General features: G+C 38.8%; 1 protein-coding gene across 12 annotated transcripts in view; it reads right to left on the bottom strand.

Annotated features, from left to right (window-relative positions):
• Nucleotides 1-17,117, bottom strand: part of szt2 (SZT2 subunit of KICSTOR complex) — a 109,947-nt gene that overhangs the window by 69,864 nt on the left and 22,966 nt on the right. For 11 of the 12 annotated variants that reach the window (XM_053497590.1, XM_053497593.1, XM_053497591.1 and 8 more), the window contains exons 24-44: nucleotides 16,286-16,424; nucleotides 15,792-16,040; nucleotides 15,470-15,671; nucleotides 13,848-13,895; nucleotides 10,533-10,660; nucleotides 10,034-10,301; nucleotides 9,058-9,229; nucleotides 8,885-8,977; nucleotides 8,700-8,778; nucleotides 8,154-8,453; nucleotides 7,543-7,681; nucleotides 7,303-7,419; nucleotides 6,117-6,186; nucleotides 5,272-5,457; nucleotides 4,779-5,054; nucleotides 4,327-4,588; nucleotides 3,501-3,575; nucleotides 3,213-3,351; nucleotides 2,462-2,588; nucleotides 1,158-1,278; nucleotides 117-269 (exon numbers count right to left, since the gene is read on the bottom strand). In XM_053497590.1, coding sequence (XP_053353565.1) covers nucleotides 117-269; nucleotides 1,158-1,278; nucleotides 2,462-2,588; nucleotides 3,213-3,351; nucleotides 3,501-3,575; nucleotides 4,327-4,588; nucleotides 4,779-5,054; nucleotides 5,272-5,457; nucleotides 6,117-6,186; nucleotides 7,303-7,419; nucleotides 7,543-7,681; nucleotides 8,154-8,453; nucleotides 8,700-8,778; nucleotides 8,885-8,977; nucleotides 9,058-9,229; nucleotides 10,034-10,301; nucleotides 10,533-10,660; nucleotides 13,848-13,895; nucleotides 15,470-15,671; nucleotides 15,792-16,040; nucleotides 16,286-16,424 — 3,343 coding nt within the window. The remainder of the gene's footprint in view (nucleotides 1-116; nucleotides 270-1,157; nucleotides 1,279-2,461; nucleotides 2,589-3,212; nucleotides 3,352-3,500; nucleotides 3,576-4,326; nucleotides 4,589-4,778; nucleotides 5,055-5,271; nucleotides 5,458-6,116; nucleotides 6,187-7,302; nucleotides 7,420-7,542; nucleotides 7,682-8,153; nucleotides 8,454-8,699; nucleotides 8,779-8,884; nucleotides 8,978-9,057; nucleotides 9,230-10,033; nucleotides 10,302-10,532; nucleotides 10,661-13,847; nucleotides 13,896-15,469; nucleotides 15,672-15,791; nucleotides 16,041-16,285; nucleotides 16,425-17,117) is intronic. The other variant, XM_053497595.1, reaches the window with a different exon arrangement.

Raw genomic sequence — 17,117 nt, 5'->3', positions numbered from 1 at the left:
GATGAGTGAGTGAGTGTGTGAGTAATAAGGCCATTACAAAAGTAATAGTGTGTGGCTGAGACAGTCATTCTTTACAGGTTTACAAGGTATATGATCACTGTGCGTGTGTGTGTCACCTCGTGCCACTCCCATGTTGGGCCCCATCTTCAGTCGTGGATGGATTTGGATGATGGTGCTCCAAACTACGTCACACGCAAAGTGACCCGGCATGAAGTGCATAGTGGCAGCCAAGTAATCTCTCGGCTGGTAGCTTTCATCCGCGTTATAGTCTGTACCAGATGACGTTGGGGGGGGGAGAAATGATTAAAATATTATTAAAGAGCAATAAATAGAGGGTTGCAAGGAAAGAAAGAAAGGAAAGGAAATGAAAGAAAACAAACAAAGAGAGAGAGAGAAAGATGCAGAAATAACATTAAGACAGGGAGAAGCAGATGAAGAAGAAGAATGAAACAGAATCAAAATGAGTGAAGGAAAACAAAAGAGAGAGAGACTGTTGTAGTGTCTTCAGCATAATAAGGCTATAATGGTGTGTCACTATCAGTGCTCGTGCCTGATGCTGCCCCGGAGAGCCACTGAAGTTTCACAGCACAATTACTCTCTGGATTCAATTCATTTGCACACAGCGGAGCGGAACGATCTGCACCGTTAGGAAATGGGCGTGCTAATTTAGACCCAACAGCAAACACAACAAGGGAAAGAAAAGATGTATTCTGCCCGGTTCTATAAAACATGGGTGTGTCTGTGTGCTAGCATCATGATTATTATTAGTAGTAGTAGTAGTATTTCTTTTTTTTGTTTTAAGAAAAAGAAATTAACAGTTAACACAGCAATTATGGCAAAGTATTTGTTGAAGTGTGTGACATAAAATGCAACAGAATGAATGGTACATCTTACTCTGGGTCAGACTGGGAATTTTTAAGAGTGTGATTTGGGTTTAGGAAACAAATGGGACACATCATTAATTGTATTAAAAAAAAAAAAAAAAAGGGGGCAAACATATGGCTATTTCGAAATCGCTTGTTGCTGGGGATACAGAGGCAGAACAAGAATACTGCTCCAGCATCATGCCTTATGGACAGACGACAGGCTCCACTCAGTGTGTGTTTACAGATAATATAGTAATTTCCCATCTATATACATATATAATGAGTCTGTACCGTCTGAGGTGGCCGTCCTCTGCCTGTACAGAGGCTCATTTTTCCAGATGTCTTCCTCACTTTCAGCCACCAGAAGAGAATTGCACACATGACTGTCATGCAGGTCTTGCAGCAGGAGGCGCTGTTAAGACAAACAGTATATTAATTTAATACTCATTACAGTATGTCAATTTTATATAGCTTATAGCTTATTGTAAAACCCTGAATTCCATCAATTCATTTAGGAACCTCTGTAATCCAACTAGGGTCCGTGAAGGCCACTGGTAACCAGTGTATTCATTCCATCAGACCTCTGGCCAACATTTGCACGCGCATTCACACACTACAGGGAATTTGGAAACGCCAATAAGCCTGTGGACTGTGGGAGGAAACCAGAGTACCCGGAAGGAGCCCACCAAGCACAGGAAGAACATGCAAGTTCCATGCACACTCAGACTCTCAGGGGGGAATCAAACCCGTACCCTGGAGGTGCTCAACAGTGCTAACCACTACTCCACTGTGCCGCCAAAACTCTTTAACTGTTTTAATTTTATTAAAAGGCACAAATAAAGCTAAACAACCAATCATGTATGGTCATGTAATTTCAGTGGTTTGGCTCAAGGTCTATGTTGGTTCACACCATGTAGTCCTTATGTGAAGCTGAAACAGGCAAAAATGTTGGACGCGCACACGCATCACCCATGAAAAATTAACTTCAGGGATAATCCCTCAATATTGGGACTTGAGTTCCAACAAATATTAAGCAGACATATTTGACAGACCACCAATTTTTTCACATTTAAAAAATGGAGGACAGAGGCAAAAATAATCATCAAACACATGAAAATAGCTAGCAAGAATAAAACGGTGGCAAAAACACAGATAGTGTACTCCTAACCACAAACAGAGATTTCATATGAATACTTACTTTCAACCATGAACATTTCCATTTACCATGTAAAGAACATAAACCATTATACACCACCAAATCAATAATTTACAAACATAAATCAACAGCCACTAACACACTAACAAGTCATCAATACTATACCCATATACATTGCTTAAAATTTAACCACCGACTTACATATTTACTTCACCATCAATATATAAATAAAACAACCACATACACATTACCATCAAACACCAACACCCATCATCATCAACACACAGCAACACAGTCTGTGACAATAATATTTTAATACTTATTTAAGACAATACTGTAAACGCCTTTCAACTAAGGATGAACTGTGCAAGCCTATGATGGTCCACAGCTCCTACTGTAAATGAAACCTCAGTTTGCAGAAAAGTCCAAATGCGTTTACCTGATTGACTTTTCGACATATTTTCCCAATCTCTTCCACAATAAGCTGATGAAGTCGCAGGTACTCTGGGATTTCCTCGTCCTCTTCTTCTTCACCAGACTGTCTCTCGTTTGCAGCCTTAAAACTCCTGGCAACAACAACAATAACAACAAAAACAAACAAAGTACAATGTATAAAACTCTGCAGGAAAACAGCATTCACAACACACTGCATTAAGCACAGCGGCAAAACACATATTAAAGCTGCCTTCCTGGAAATGATGACTGTCATCACTAACGACTACTGTTGTTTTATTCTTGACTTAACATAATGATTTTTAAGTAAATGACTCTCTGTCAGGTGCTAAACAAAGTCACCTCCATCACTTCCACACTACTAGACACTTTTAAGTTTGAAATGATGTGTCCAAGCAGTCTTATGCTAAAGCGCACATTACATATCACATTAACCGCAATGTGTACAGTGCTGGAGGCTACACTCTCAGAAATAAAATGACCAAACTGTACTTTTTCTTTTTGTTGAGATGGTAACATCAAGGAGAGAGCAAGGAGGATTTAAAAAAAATATATTTAAAAATAATTAGATCACATCACATGCACCTTGCAAGATAAAGGACACAGAAAGGGGCAAAAGGGACTCTTTCATGGTACTACAACACAAAAAAATGTAACTACATGCTGTTTCTTTTATTTCTGAGCATGTATGATGCGAAACAAGGACAGCTGTCGTTTGTAACATGAGCTTGGCAAACCTAGAGTGTGAGAAAACCTCCAGTCTGTCTTTCTGGATTTGGATAATGAGCCAGAAATCTGGCATGAGAGGACTCTGGATCTCAGTCTCATCCATGGTGGGTCCATCACACTCTGAGTCACTGCTGCCTCCGTCGTAACCTAACACACATACACCGTATAAACACAGAATAATGCATTTATATATTTCTAATATTAGATTAATAGTACACTGCTTCAAATAAAACAAACCTAATATTACTCAAGGCATGTATACAGTTTGTAATGTGGAATAAAATAAACAGTGTTACCGAGCATGTCTGAGTCCAGACTCCCCTGGCTGGAGACGACACTCTGGACTCGACTCGGCCTGATCTTTCCACTGCCTAAAAATGCAAAATAATGCACAGCTAACTTTTAAGCTCAATATGAAATAATTATTTAATACCTTTATTAATGATATTGTGTAAAATTTCCCATGCCTCTAGGTCAATAAAACAATCCCCACTCAATTTGCTACCTTATTCCGTACAAGGCAATAATTCCCAGATAAATATGAATATACTGTAAATGGCTGGAACCCTTTTGTCCAACCATAAAATGCTAATGCTTATCGACTATCTGTCTCCTTATGACTTGCACGTTAACGACTGGTTCTTTTGGTGTATGGAACGTGCATGACATCATATATCTCCTGGCCAAAAGATTTTCTCTTTGCTGATAATAAACTTCAGACACATCATGTGTACATGTGTGTCATTCCCGGTTCAGCAGACGAATCAAGCAATAATTCTTCCTGTAATTCTTTTTAAACATAACATATACTGTCTGTCATGTGCTGTATGTCTTGTTTTTGTGAACCCTGAATCCCTTTCTATTTTAACATTTCCCAACCAGATTACGGTCAACATTTCAGGAAAATACTATATTTGTTATAACAGATGTGTAGCAAAATCCATGTTTAAAAACTAATCAGAAATACTGTTTACACTTTGCTGAATTCACTGGACAGATCGATCGAAAAACAGAATGATGCAACCAGTGAGAAATAAGTTATTTCACCTAAATGTACAAAACCTGCCTGATAAATGAGGTGCATTGTGTTGTACATTTCCCAATATTTGTGGAAATATTTACCATGTGTAATGGACTCCAGACTGATGACAGAATGAGTTGTTGGAGGAGGGATGTGGTCGGTACTGATGCATGTCTGCTGGCTGGTGCTTTGTGAATATCCATAATCTGTACCAGCTGCTCTGATTCGTTCAGAGAGGGAGTCACTGATTGAATCTGACTGAGGAGGTTTCACTTCCTCACTTCCTTCATCTGTGATCTCTTCTTGTTCTTTCTGCCCCTCTGTTTGGTGCTGAGTCTGCGTTTCCTCGCCTACTTCACCCTGCTGTATTACAGCATTGTCATTACAAAACATATATAGTGATGTTTACATTGTGAAAGTTAACACAAATTTTTTTGTGAACATCATTCTATATATGATTTAACGTAGATCACAAAAACACAACTTGTTAGATGTAAACATTTAATTTAAGATTTTAACCGACCTAAACTGACTAATGCGGGATATAAAATACCTCTGACTCAACCTCCTTTTTCTGAGGCTCCACCTCACTGTCTAACCCCTTTGAAAACGGGGAATGACTGACTGTTGTTTTCAAGTTGCTTTCAGCCTCAGGTAGATGACTGGCTGGTTGAGAAATAGATCCTTCTCCCTGAAAAAAGGTGGAGTTCTGATTCAATTCTTGGGCTGTCTGTAGTATCTGTGAGTGCTGTCGACTCTGAGAGATGTAGTAGAAATTCTGCTTCTCCGCGTTTAACAAGTAACCAGGAAAAGTGAAACGTCTGAACTCCTGAAGATAAAGAAGAGCATTAGAACATCAACGTCATCGGTGCTTGAACACAATTTTTTATAATAGATTTATATTAATAGATGTAATAATACATTCATAGATGTAATAATATATAAATTTAAAGAAAAATTGATTTTAACTGATAGATCTTGAAAATAACACTCATCTATTTATAAAAATATTAGAACGTATAAAATAAATTATTAACTGATCGCACCTCTTTAAACTTCTCCAGTGATTGTTCTGGGCCGAAGACAAACTGCAGAGGGACGAGCTCGTGATGGCAGCCAGGCCTCCCGCTGGAGCGGAAGACATGATCAGCCACCTTCTGCAGAGTGGAGCAGTCCACAACAGACGAGTGACGAAGTGCTGAGACGATCTCGTCCTTCAGCAGCCAGCGGATCTAAAGCAGAAACGAAGAAAGATACAGATAGAAAAAATAGGATGAATAGAGAACAAGACATAAGGTTCTCAAGGTTTCTTCCTACTGCCATCTCAGGGAGTTTTTCTTCGCCGTTGCCTTCGGCTTGCTCATCAGGGACAATCTTATCATTATGATTGAAACACATTCACAATTCATACAAACTTAAATAATTCATTTGATTGTGTAAAGCTGATTTGCGACAATGTCAATTGTTAAAAGCGCTATACAAATAAAATAAAATTGAAATTGAATTGAATAAGGAGTAACGAGACAAAGAGAGGCATAAACATCCACAGAGGGAAAGAATAAGTAAACTGGGGGATTATAGAAAACAGAGAAAACGACAAAAAAAAAACAAATAAGTGTGAGTAAATGATTGAGACAGTTCAGGAACCGGATCATTAAAAAAAATTTAAAAAATTAAAATGATCTGAAAACTGTTGATCTGAAAACTGTGATATCTGTTTCTGGCTCCTCCTGGCTGCTAGAAACTGATGAATAGAAGGTCCTCTTTACAACCTTACTCTTATGACACAAAAAAATGCAGTACTGTATATTTCAGACAATAGACACTCTTGCTACTCTGCCTTAAAGGCCGAGAGATGAGTTAGGAGAGCCAACAGGACAGAGTAACTCACCTCATCCATGGTATCTAGCACAGCCTGTTTGTGGGGCACTGGCAGTTTAGACAGAGGATCACCTGTCATACTGGGAGAACAGACAAGTTTCAATATCACACTGTCTGGCATTATGTCCTGCTAAGATTAAAATCTTATTAAAACCTAACATCAGGCATAAAGATGAATTAATGCCAGCAGCTTTTAGGATACAAAACCTTTTTTAATCTCTTAAATACACACTAGCAAAAATAACTAGAGTAATCCCCTACATACGGACAAGTTCTGTTCACAGAGCTTGTTCGTAAGTCCAATTTGTTTGTAAGTCCAACAAACATTCTCTATGTACTAGGATACTGACACAATTGGTAAGACACAGAATATTACAATCCAGTGTTCTTTGCAATGGTTGAAAGATTTATGTTAAAAGAACGAGCAAGATCTGCAATCTTCTCAACTCGCTCCATTCTCTCAATTATTTTCACTTTTGTCTCTATCAGTATTGCTTGGCATTTCTTAACAGTACCAGCTTCATCACTGCTGATTTTACTCTTGCTTTGGACTTGTACAGCACTTGCAGAGGATGCACTCTGCACGCACATGATAATGTATGCCGGACATGTGATTTAACTTCCTACAATTGAACATGCATAAATGCATATTTGTGTCTTTGTAACTCGAATGTTCGTTATAGGGGACCTACTGATACAAGATTCAAAGAACTTTATTAATCCCAGAGGGAAAGTGCTTTTTTTTTTTAAAAACATCATATTATAATATCATATTGGCTGTGACCAGCCAAAAAAAGCTTTTTATGAAGAAACTATTTCACCGTTAATTATTTTGCCAGTACTGACAAAGAGTTTAAATAAGACTTGTCTCAGGGGCATTAGATTAGGGACAATACAGCACTGTACTACACGGACACATATGCAGTATAGCACACTTTTGATCGGGTAGCTCAGTCAGCCATGTTTTTATAAAAACATAATTATTTGTTAATTTTTGTTCTCTGAAATGAAAACCTGCTCTTTCAAACTAGTCAAAAACAAGTAAAATATGGTCAGACATAGATTCCAAAATAGAATAAAGTAATATTTATATATGTTGAATGACTGTGTTGTCATTTTTTAGAACCCATTATCAGCACCCCCCTGGTCCCATACCTGTAATTGTATTATAAACAAAGTGAACATACTGTACTGACCCATCCATTCCAACGCCACGCAGGCTCTCCAGATTCTCCATGAGTTCCTCATCGGAGCGGTATGAAGACGGCTGGCCCGGGGAACGGTTCATAGACACACTGCTCTCAGAAGTGTACCTGTGCATTAATGCACACACACAAAGCAAGGTGAAGAGGCGTTGCGTAGAGCATATTTTATAAATATGGACTTATGATTTCCGAAACCATTCCCAATACCAAAAAGAAAAGAGAATTTCCTACCTAACGTGATTGATGCCAGGGGCCATGACCTCTATTTCCAATGGTAATGTCAACACAAAGATGTCCAGAGTCACAGAGAGCTCATTCAGATCCAACGACTGAAGAGATTCTGCATTTTCCAGACAACTGATCAGCTCACCTGCAGCAACATAGAGTAACAAATAAACAACTGAGAACAAAAATAAAAATCTCCCATTATGTTTAACTATATGATTAAATTTTATTTATTTATTTGTAACCACGTCAGCAGGTCATCAGCAAAAATTTACGGAAAAAAGCAGTTGGGCGAAATCTGCTTGCTATCTTAACCGCATAGCATAAGAGTGAGACTAAAGAAGCAAACTTTACTTCAAAGGTTTAAGGCTTTTTCTGCTCTAAAAACTTGTTTAATACAAGTTAAACTTTCTGAATTGAAAATCACTGTGAATAAAATTACCTTCAAAAATACTATTAATATACTAATATAAATGCAATACCGCACAAAGTAAAATTTAAACTCTGACACATAGATGCCCGACCATGCTCAAGAAAGCTTCACAAATACTCAATAATTTATCAGTTCATTAAGTTTTAATCCGAGTTAGCTCAGAGCCAGACGGGGGTGTACATACCCAGGCAGGTGGGCAGCGTCCTAATTGGCGTCGATCCATGGCAGCTCTTTGTGCTAAGCGAGCAGACGAGGTGGACAAATAAAGGCGGCATCTCAGGCTCAGGTGCTTCCAGCACAGAGTCACCATCCAGGATGCTGAAAGAGTCGTCGTCCTGATTTACCGTGTTTGACTCGCTCCCGGAGTCGTCTCCCGCGCCTTCCTCTGCATCTCCTTCCTCTGCTTTTCCGTTCCCTTGGTCCTGATACTCAACCTCCAGATCTGTGTCGCTTTCGGACACCATGCAGCAGCCAGACACATTCTCTGAGAATTAGGTCCGATTAGTCATGACGTTACGATCACTGGCATTTGACGTAAATAACATTGATTACCAACTATACATGAGCAAACAAGTGACAGCATCATAGACACCCAAGGCTCATCATGCACCCAAAGAATCCTCCACTAAGAATTGGAGGTCTTGTGGAGTCATGCCCCGAGGGGACAGTAATTTAAAAGCAAGCACAAAACTCTAAATCAGATCTTCATTATGTGCAGTGGATTTCTCACCATCCTCCGTGGCCAGCTCAGCCTCAGAGACATCACAGTCCTCACTGGGCCTCCTCTCTCTCTCTTCATCAGAATCCTCCTGGAGTGAGGGATAACATTATTAAAAGCAACGATCAGCTCACTAACTAGTGTAAAAGGATCCTGGACACACTTTTTAAGATGTTAATTTATTAAAGTAAGCTCACGTCTTTCTTGGAGGACTGGGGGCAGTAGAAGAAATAATGTGGGTTGGAGGGAACCGTTTTAAAATGCTGAGCACCAATCGCAATAAATTTATCCTATAAAAACAGAGATATTACAGATTACACAGGAGATAGAAGAGTCGATTTATTTACGTCAATCTGATGTGATGTACAACCTGAATGATTTTGTGCAGGTCCGGGTATGCCTCGCACTTCTGCTGCGGCTGAAGAAGAGACAGAGGGAATTCTGGGACTCTGAAGGAACGGGATTCATCTAGGGCCTCAGGAGAGGTGGGGGTGGAAACTTTGCCTTTAGACTCCACCTCACTTGCGTCCTCCAGCTCAACACTAAACAGAAGACATTTAACAGATTCAACGCAGTGTTGAGACTGGCTTTTCAATAATGTAATAAATAATTTAATACGAATTTAAACATTTATTGATCGTTGCTGACATTTGCAAGTACTCCATAACCATGTCTGCTCTTGGCACTTCCACTAAACATTAAGCTTAAAACTCCTAGCATATAAAAAAATGGATGTCATACATATGAATAAAAAAAACGAACAAGGGCCAGTGCTGGAATATTATCAGGAAAAAGGTTCAAAAACCAACAGTGCTCATTACAGCAAGATGCTTATCGAAGATCTGAGACCTAAACTTCGGATTAAATGCAGATGGCTGCTATCCAAGGGCGTTGTGATCTTGCATGACAATATACAGTACGTCCACACACTTCTAAACTGCACAAACTGCAAACACCAAACTTTTTGAGGTGTTAATCCCTGTAGTCCTGAACTTGCTGCATTGGACTTTCACCTGTTCAGTCTCCTGAAAGCAGCCCTACGAGGACAAAGGTTCATAGCGGTGCATTCGTGGCTCAACCAAAAGCTTGTTAGCAGATGAACAAAGTCTATCCAAAAGCAAGGAGATTATACCGAAAAGATGTTGTAATTGTAATCTTATTTACAATAAATTCTACAGCCAGAGTGCGGATAATTTTCGCCACCCCCTTAAATTCTTACGCACATAAGGCACTTAATTCCTCTTTTTCTAAATGACACACTTGCGCCCATTTCATTAAGGCAAATCAACTTTCCTATCTCTAAAGATTGTACAGTAACGCAGACACTTTCCACATGAAGCTTTTACCTGGATGAGGAAACTAACAGCATTGCTCTGTCTGTCCTCTCCTCCTCCTCCAACCCGATTGTGAAAGTGGCTTCCGTTTGGAGAGGTTTACTCGTGTTCTCGACTCTGTGAGGCTCGTGCTGCTCTCGAAATGTGCGTACATGGCCACACAGTGTCTGCAGGAAGGAAGTGATGTCGATCTCCTGCAGTGATTCCTCACAGTAGTCCATTGCTGTCAGGACGTCCTGAGAGGACACACTGTATGCCAGCTGGAGACTGCGGAACACACCTGGGAAACAGGGCATGCACGCACACACAAAAAAAAACACGCGCAAACACCAATTGTCAAACAGTTGTACTACTATTTTCATTGCTAAGGTTTAATAATGTAGTGCCTACACCAACACCTCCATGTGTGATGCAGAAATAATAGCAACAGAAAATATGATCATTTCTAATCCATAACGTATGGACAGAACAGGGTGTGTTAGTGCATGTGTGTGTGTGTGTGTGTGTGTACCCCGGACATAGCTCTGGTAGTAGTGTTCTTGCAGCAGGCTACAGTAGTTGGCCAGCTCTTTCTGTTTGTGGGGATGAGTGATAAGCTCTGACCACGAGGACACGCTGCTGCGCTCCTGAGAAAGTGACCTAAACCAAGAACACCAACAAACACCATCAGTAACGAAACAGCTCACACACTGAAAACACACACACACACACGCAAGCTGTCGACACCCGTACAGTAACATCCATTATAACTTCATGCTAAAAGAAGAAGACACACATATGCAGTTAAATCTGTATAATGCACAGAACACATTAAGGTGTTACATTGAAATGCTTAGCAGCACACTCAGACTGACGGCAAAAATTTAGATTGAGGTCTAGGCGTTGCCTAACCCATTCCAAGAAATTTAGGTACTTGAGGGTAACTTTTCCATTGCATCTGAAGTTGAGCTTCTGCACCCATAGCATGTCTTTAACTGGTTTTCATACAGGATTCTGATGAGATATTTGTTATGAATCCTAGGTTTTTTCACCAAACAAAATGGCCAAGTCAAAATATTAAATTTTGGTTTTATAACATCAGACCTTTCCCAAACAGGATTTCATATGACTTCCCTCAATTTTCAAACAACGGGCACGTTGAACACATGCGTGCGGTAACCGTGGAAGCTTCCACTTAACCATGAAGATGGTCTTAGGAACTCGGCTGATGCAGGCAGCTGTTTTTGTGACTGCAGTCAGAACTGAAATTCCTACAAACAGTTTTGTACCTGAGCCTGCTGTCGGATATCATTCAAATGAGGACGTGTTCCCTGTTGAGTTTCTTCCTACTGCCATCTCAATGAGTTTTTCCTTCCTACTGTCGCCCTCGGATTGCTCATTAGGGACAATCTAATCATTTTTATTTATACATATTTCCTCACACATTTTATACTCATTTGCAGTGTCTTTTTGATTCTGTGGAGCTGCTTTGTAACAATGACCATGTTCGAAACCATTATATAAATAAAACTAAATGGAATTAAATTGAATAGCCGTCTTTGGAGCTCTTCTGGAAAATCCCAGACTCCGACCCATCTCCCTTCTCTCCATTATTCCATATTTTTCATCTAAAGTGCAAATGTAAACAACCTATTTCAATATCATTAAGACCTGGCTTGAAACCACACTAACAGTATTTGTCGCTAAATACAAAAAAAAAAAATTAGTATTAGCCCTGTTTAATCCTTTTAATGTCTCCCTTAATCTTTAATCATATAAATCAGCCAATATTATTGTTTACCAGAATTCAGTTTCATATCGACCATGCCCCAATTTGTTCCCTGTAAGTAACAGTGATTGAAGCCTACAGCTTGAGACAACCTAATTAAAAAAGCACAGGTTGCACCCAAAAGTATGCACTACAAGTTCTTAAAGAAAAATCAGAGCAATAAACTTTGTGTTCCAGGATTATGATTTCAGATTTCAAAAAATGAAAGGAATTACATTTATTTCTGACGTTTTTTTATTTCTGACGTCTGTAAATTTTTATTTATGCTTTGAAGTAAATCTCAGGAATCTGAATCTTGGTGCTAACTAAAAAAAGTGACTATCCTACTATGTATGTTCCCTTTTTTTATTAATTACACATTACATCAATCTCGGATGATTCATGTATTTATAGTACGCCATGCACGATATTGTATCTTGTGTATATACAAAGTAAAGCTTTATATTTTGCATTCTCGGAGTGTAACAGTAAAAAAACAAACAAACAAAAAAAAAAAAAACACACCCACAGTCATCTACATACTTGGCACAAAAAAGTAAGCTTATAGAAACTCCATCAGAACAGAAACCAAGAAAACAGACAGATGATCACAAAACCTTTATGCATCACTCATTAGAGTAGGTAGTGATTCATTCTACAGTAGAGGGGGAAAGCAGCAGAACCCATCAGCTTGTCCCAGTTTGCCTGCTACACATACAGTACACACAAAGGCAAGCAAGCAGACAGACAAAAGACTTCAGTAGGACAGGAGGTCTGCAGCAGGAGGTGCTAGAGATACAAACTGACCTACAGTCGGGTTCCAAATTCTGAGCTCAGTGCTGAGTACAAGGCTTATCAAAAACAAATATTTTGTTCTAGCTGGCCTGGGCTATTTATTTTCAGTATATTGCCCCGAGTTATATGTAAATAGCCTTAGGGAGTTCCATGCTTAGCAAACTAAAGAGAATAATTAATAAAACATCAACTACGGTATCGCCTGAGGTGATTTTAATTCAATCTGATTTTAATTCAATCTGAAATTGTTGAAAAATAAGTGAATCCATTTTTAGCCATGTAAGAAAATCTCATATGGAAGTGAATCTCTCATACGAACCTTCATAGCATGCTCATGCACTATTTCGTTATTGTTTCTTTTTATAATTATTATAATATATACAGCACGTGCAAAGCCCTGAGCCACCCCTCATTTCTTCAAATTTTGCTTCTAAAGAGCCAGACTTTCTTGTATTTTTTTATGTTATCTTGAAGAATAATTCCCCAGGCTTCCTGAAGAACTTTTTTGGCGCTCCTTTTTAGTCCAGTGGCTGCACCTGAACGGTTTCAGAGAAATGTTTTTTGTTTCCTAAGCCGCACAATAGTGATGAATCATTCAAGAATAAAAAAATCTAACTGAAGACATGAACCAGTGAGAAACATGTGCAGATGATGACAGATGATCAGGGCGGTGATTAGTACGGTACACTGGGGATGCTGAATGCTGCTGAGTGGTTAAAACAGACGAGAGGGGAAATGAGGTTGCTGCTGAGGTTCTTACTTAAACAACCAATTTTTAAATTTGCATCTTCAGGCATGTTGTAGTCTGTCACGGTAAAACATTTGTAAAACATTACTTATTTAAGTAAATTTTAAATTAATATAATATGAAAAAATAAGGGGTGTCTCAATACTTTTGCACAGTCTTGTATTTATTACAGCACAACAAAAATCTAAAACTGATGCAGCTACTCTGTTCCCTTTTTTTTCTTTTTTGCATTACTGCTACATTTATCCAATCATATAACTTTTCTGTATTCTGATTAGTGATGAATACTGTTTAAGAGATGAATTACATTTGTGTTTCCTAACTGTAGATGAATTCAGCCTTTTAGACACGACCGTACATATAAAAATTTGAGCGGGCTATTCTTATAGTCTTATAGTGTGGGGTTTACAGCTGCTGTAGCCACTGTATCAGACAGAAAGAGAAAGAGAGAGGAAAAGCGTTTACATTCCTCAACCCCTCCCACTGTGGGTAATTATGGCTCGGCAGCGGCAGCTGGAAGCAGTAAGCATTGCTACCTGGACTTCAGCTGCTGATTGAACTCCCAGGACAGTGCATCTTGAGATCTATCCTCATCGAAAGGAAAAAGCAGAGATTAAATGCTATAAACCAATACTTAGAAAAGTATAGAAAAGTTTGCTAATTTCTTCTCACTTCAAACATTGTTCATCAGGCAAGGCAGAGACCCAAGGTTTGCTGTTTTATCTTTCTAATGGAGCTACATGGCTTATGTCACTCACAGGTCGCAGACGCTTATAAGTACTGCTTTAAATCTGTGCAAACTGAATGTCTTCACAATAAAGTAAACTCAAAACACTAAACATGGCTTGAGTCATTGACCACATTTGAAATAAAGAAAAAAAATATCTTACAAGTAAAGAGGGTTTGCATTTATTGAGATTATTTGTGACTTTTATTAGCCAATTACAAAGGCTGTACCAAAAGTGATGCAACAACATCGAAGACAAACCATGCAGTGGGACAGCATCAACTGCGACTAAGGGGATTTTTAAATTCATAATTTGTGATGGAAATCTTGAGGAGTATGTTTAGATAAAGGATGAGTTATTGTCATTTGTAAAAGTTAGTGCGCCTCTTTTAATTCTATGTTTTTTTTGTGTGTGAAAACATGATAAAAATCACCTACAGTAAATCATAGCAGGTCTTAGAATCAGGCACAACAACAACAAAGTATAAGTTTTTTTCACCGTGCCAAAAGTACTAACTTTTACACATGACTCTACCACATAGGAAATTTTAATGATCTGCTTCAATTTATAAAAAATGTTCTGCCCATTTTTTTGCATTACTTTTAGTACAGCCCTTGTATAAAAGTTCCATATGCCAATATCCTGTAATCACGACGTTATCACCTAAATATTACAATACTGTATTATTATACATTCACCAACACCTATAAAAACAAATATTTAAATATATTACTTTATGTCTATATAAAAACAATTTAAATAAAATAAATACAATTAAAATAGCATATTAAAAATGCTTGTATAATAAATATTGGCTTCTCATTAAGGATTAAGCTTAACTATACTTCATGCATTGCAGTTGTATTACTCTAACATGCGTAATTTTATATTTATTACTTACTTTCGATGTCTAAATTACACAATGTATTACTTTTAATATGCATCATTTATTCTGAATTGCTCGCGAGCGTCTAAAACATACATTAAACGTCTATTTAGTTAGAACCAGTGGGGCAAGCTGATGTAGTTAATTAGGACACCACTTTAGCTGTGAAGTTAAATAGCTACCTGTTTAATAAAACAGCCTGCTCCCAAATGAAACGCTGTGCTGTTGATCATCATCTAAATCAGTGGTTCTCAACACCGATCCTAAAGGATGACAGCACTGCACATTTCAGTGCTTTCCTTAGCTCGCAGCACACCTAAAGTAACTGATTAACTAATTTGAAGCCTTTTCTTAATTGTAGTAGAGCTGGGAAAAAAACTAAAACATGCAGGGCAGTGGTCCTCCAGGAGTATGGTTGAGAACCACTGGTCTAAATGCTACATCGAATTATTGTTTTAAAAATGTCTCTACCTGGGAAATATGTTTAGGAGAGAATGTGCCGAGGGTGAACCCGAAGATTTAGTTTGTGTATGTGTGCGTGTACCTGAGGAAGACGTCTTTGGGCCGACGGTTGGGGTGTTGTTGGAGCAGCTGGTCTTTGAGTAATTCCATGCAGCAATTGTAGATATAGACGGGACAGCGAGGACGAGCAGCATCTCCACCACTCTGCTGCGAAAGCTGGTGATGGTAGTCATGTTTCTGCGGCTCTGAAAACTGCACGCTGTCTTTCTCCTCTATGGACAAGACTGAACAAACACCAGGACCAGCATTAAACAGAAAGAAATTCTACAACGGACTGAGGAAAGCATTTTAACCAACAGATACACACGACTTTCGTCCTAAGTCTGACGTTGAAGACTGCTCACCTGCGGGGATTTGCTCGGATCCGTGGTTCTCCTTGTCTTCCAGGTCTCCTGATAGAACTTCAGCAGCCAACTGTCCATCTCCGGCTTCAACCACAGACTCTGTGTCCACTAGAGGACCATTAATTGAGCTGCTGAGAGAACCACTCTGTGACTGGTTGTTTTCTAGACTGAGTGTCTCCTCCTCATCCTCATCACAACCATTGACTTGCGTTTCAAGTCCCAGACCAAAGGACGTCAGGGTCTGTACATCTAAAGCAACAACACGGAATCCATATATCCTTTACATTTTGGCAATTAATCAATTTCTTATTAACTAAGGGAGCTTGTTTCTTCCATCTCAGTTGTTCAGTGATTTTAAAATGTTTAATAATAATCTGTTCAAAAGTTCAATTGGACACATAATGCTTTAGCTGCTGTTGTGATATATGTGTAATGAGACATGATGTTTTATGTTTACAGTATGCGTGCGTACATGTGTATTTTGGTTGCCTTACCTGTATAAGTGGCCGGGATGAAGATGAGTAGTACTTGCTGAGTGCTGATGTGTTTAGCATAGCACTTCCACTGAGGAGACAGACACTCTCTCTCCAGCAGTACTGGCTCTTCATCAACCAGATCTGTGTTACTAAAACTCTGCTCAAACACACACACACACACACACACACAAATAGATCAAATACTACACTAATACTAAATAGATTAAATATATCAAATACAGCATAGTCAAAAGAATGTGAACACCTGACCATTACACTTATATGTGGGTCTTTCCCCAAACTGTTCCCCACCAAAGGCAGCATACAACTTTTCTCAGTCTCATTGTAAGCTCTAACTATTGATCCATTTTTAATGGAAGTAAGACACATAAACCTGTTCCAGCATGACAATGTCACTGTGCGCAAGTGAGGTCCATTAAGTTATGATTTGTCAAAGGAGTGGAAGAACTTGAGAGTCCTGACCTCAACCCCACTAACCCCCCTAGGGGTTACTTGGAACGTTGACCGCGCCACAGATTTGCCCCCCTGACATCGGTCCCTGACCTCAGTAATGCTCTTGTGGCTGAAGATTCACAAACACACTCTGGGATCTAGTAGAAAGCCTTACCAGAATTCGAAGGTTATTATAAACCTTTATACATGTATCGTATGTATAAAAGCAAAGGTTGGATCAACTCCATATTAACATCAACGGTTTGAAAAAGGAATGTTTAACAAGCAAATCTGGTTATGATAGTCAAATATTCTACGGTGACCGAGAGGTGCAAAAAACAAAAAAAAATAAAAACAAATTAACAAATCATGAAAACAATAGCATATCCCGAAACAA

This window comes from Clarias gariepinus, chromosome 6, assembly GCF_024256425.1.
Source record: "Clarias gariepinus isolate MV-2021 ecotype Netherlands chromosome 6, CGAR_prim_01v2, whole genome shotgun sequence".
Taxonomy (NCBI): Eukaryota; Metazoa; Chordata; class Actinopteri; order Siluriformes; family Clariidae; genus Clarias; species Clarias gariepinus.
Note: the sequence above shows the minus strand (reverse complement) of the source record. Positions and strands in the feature narration are given on the sequence as shown.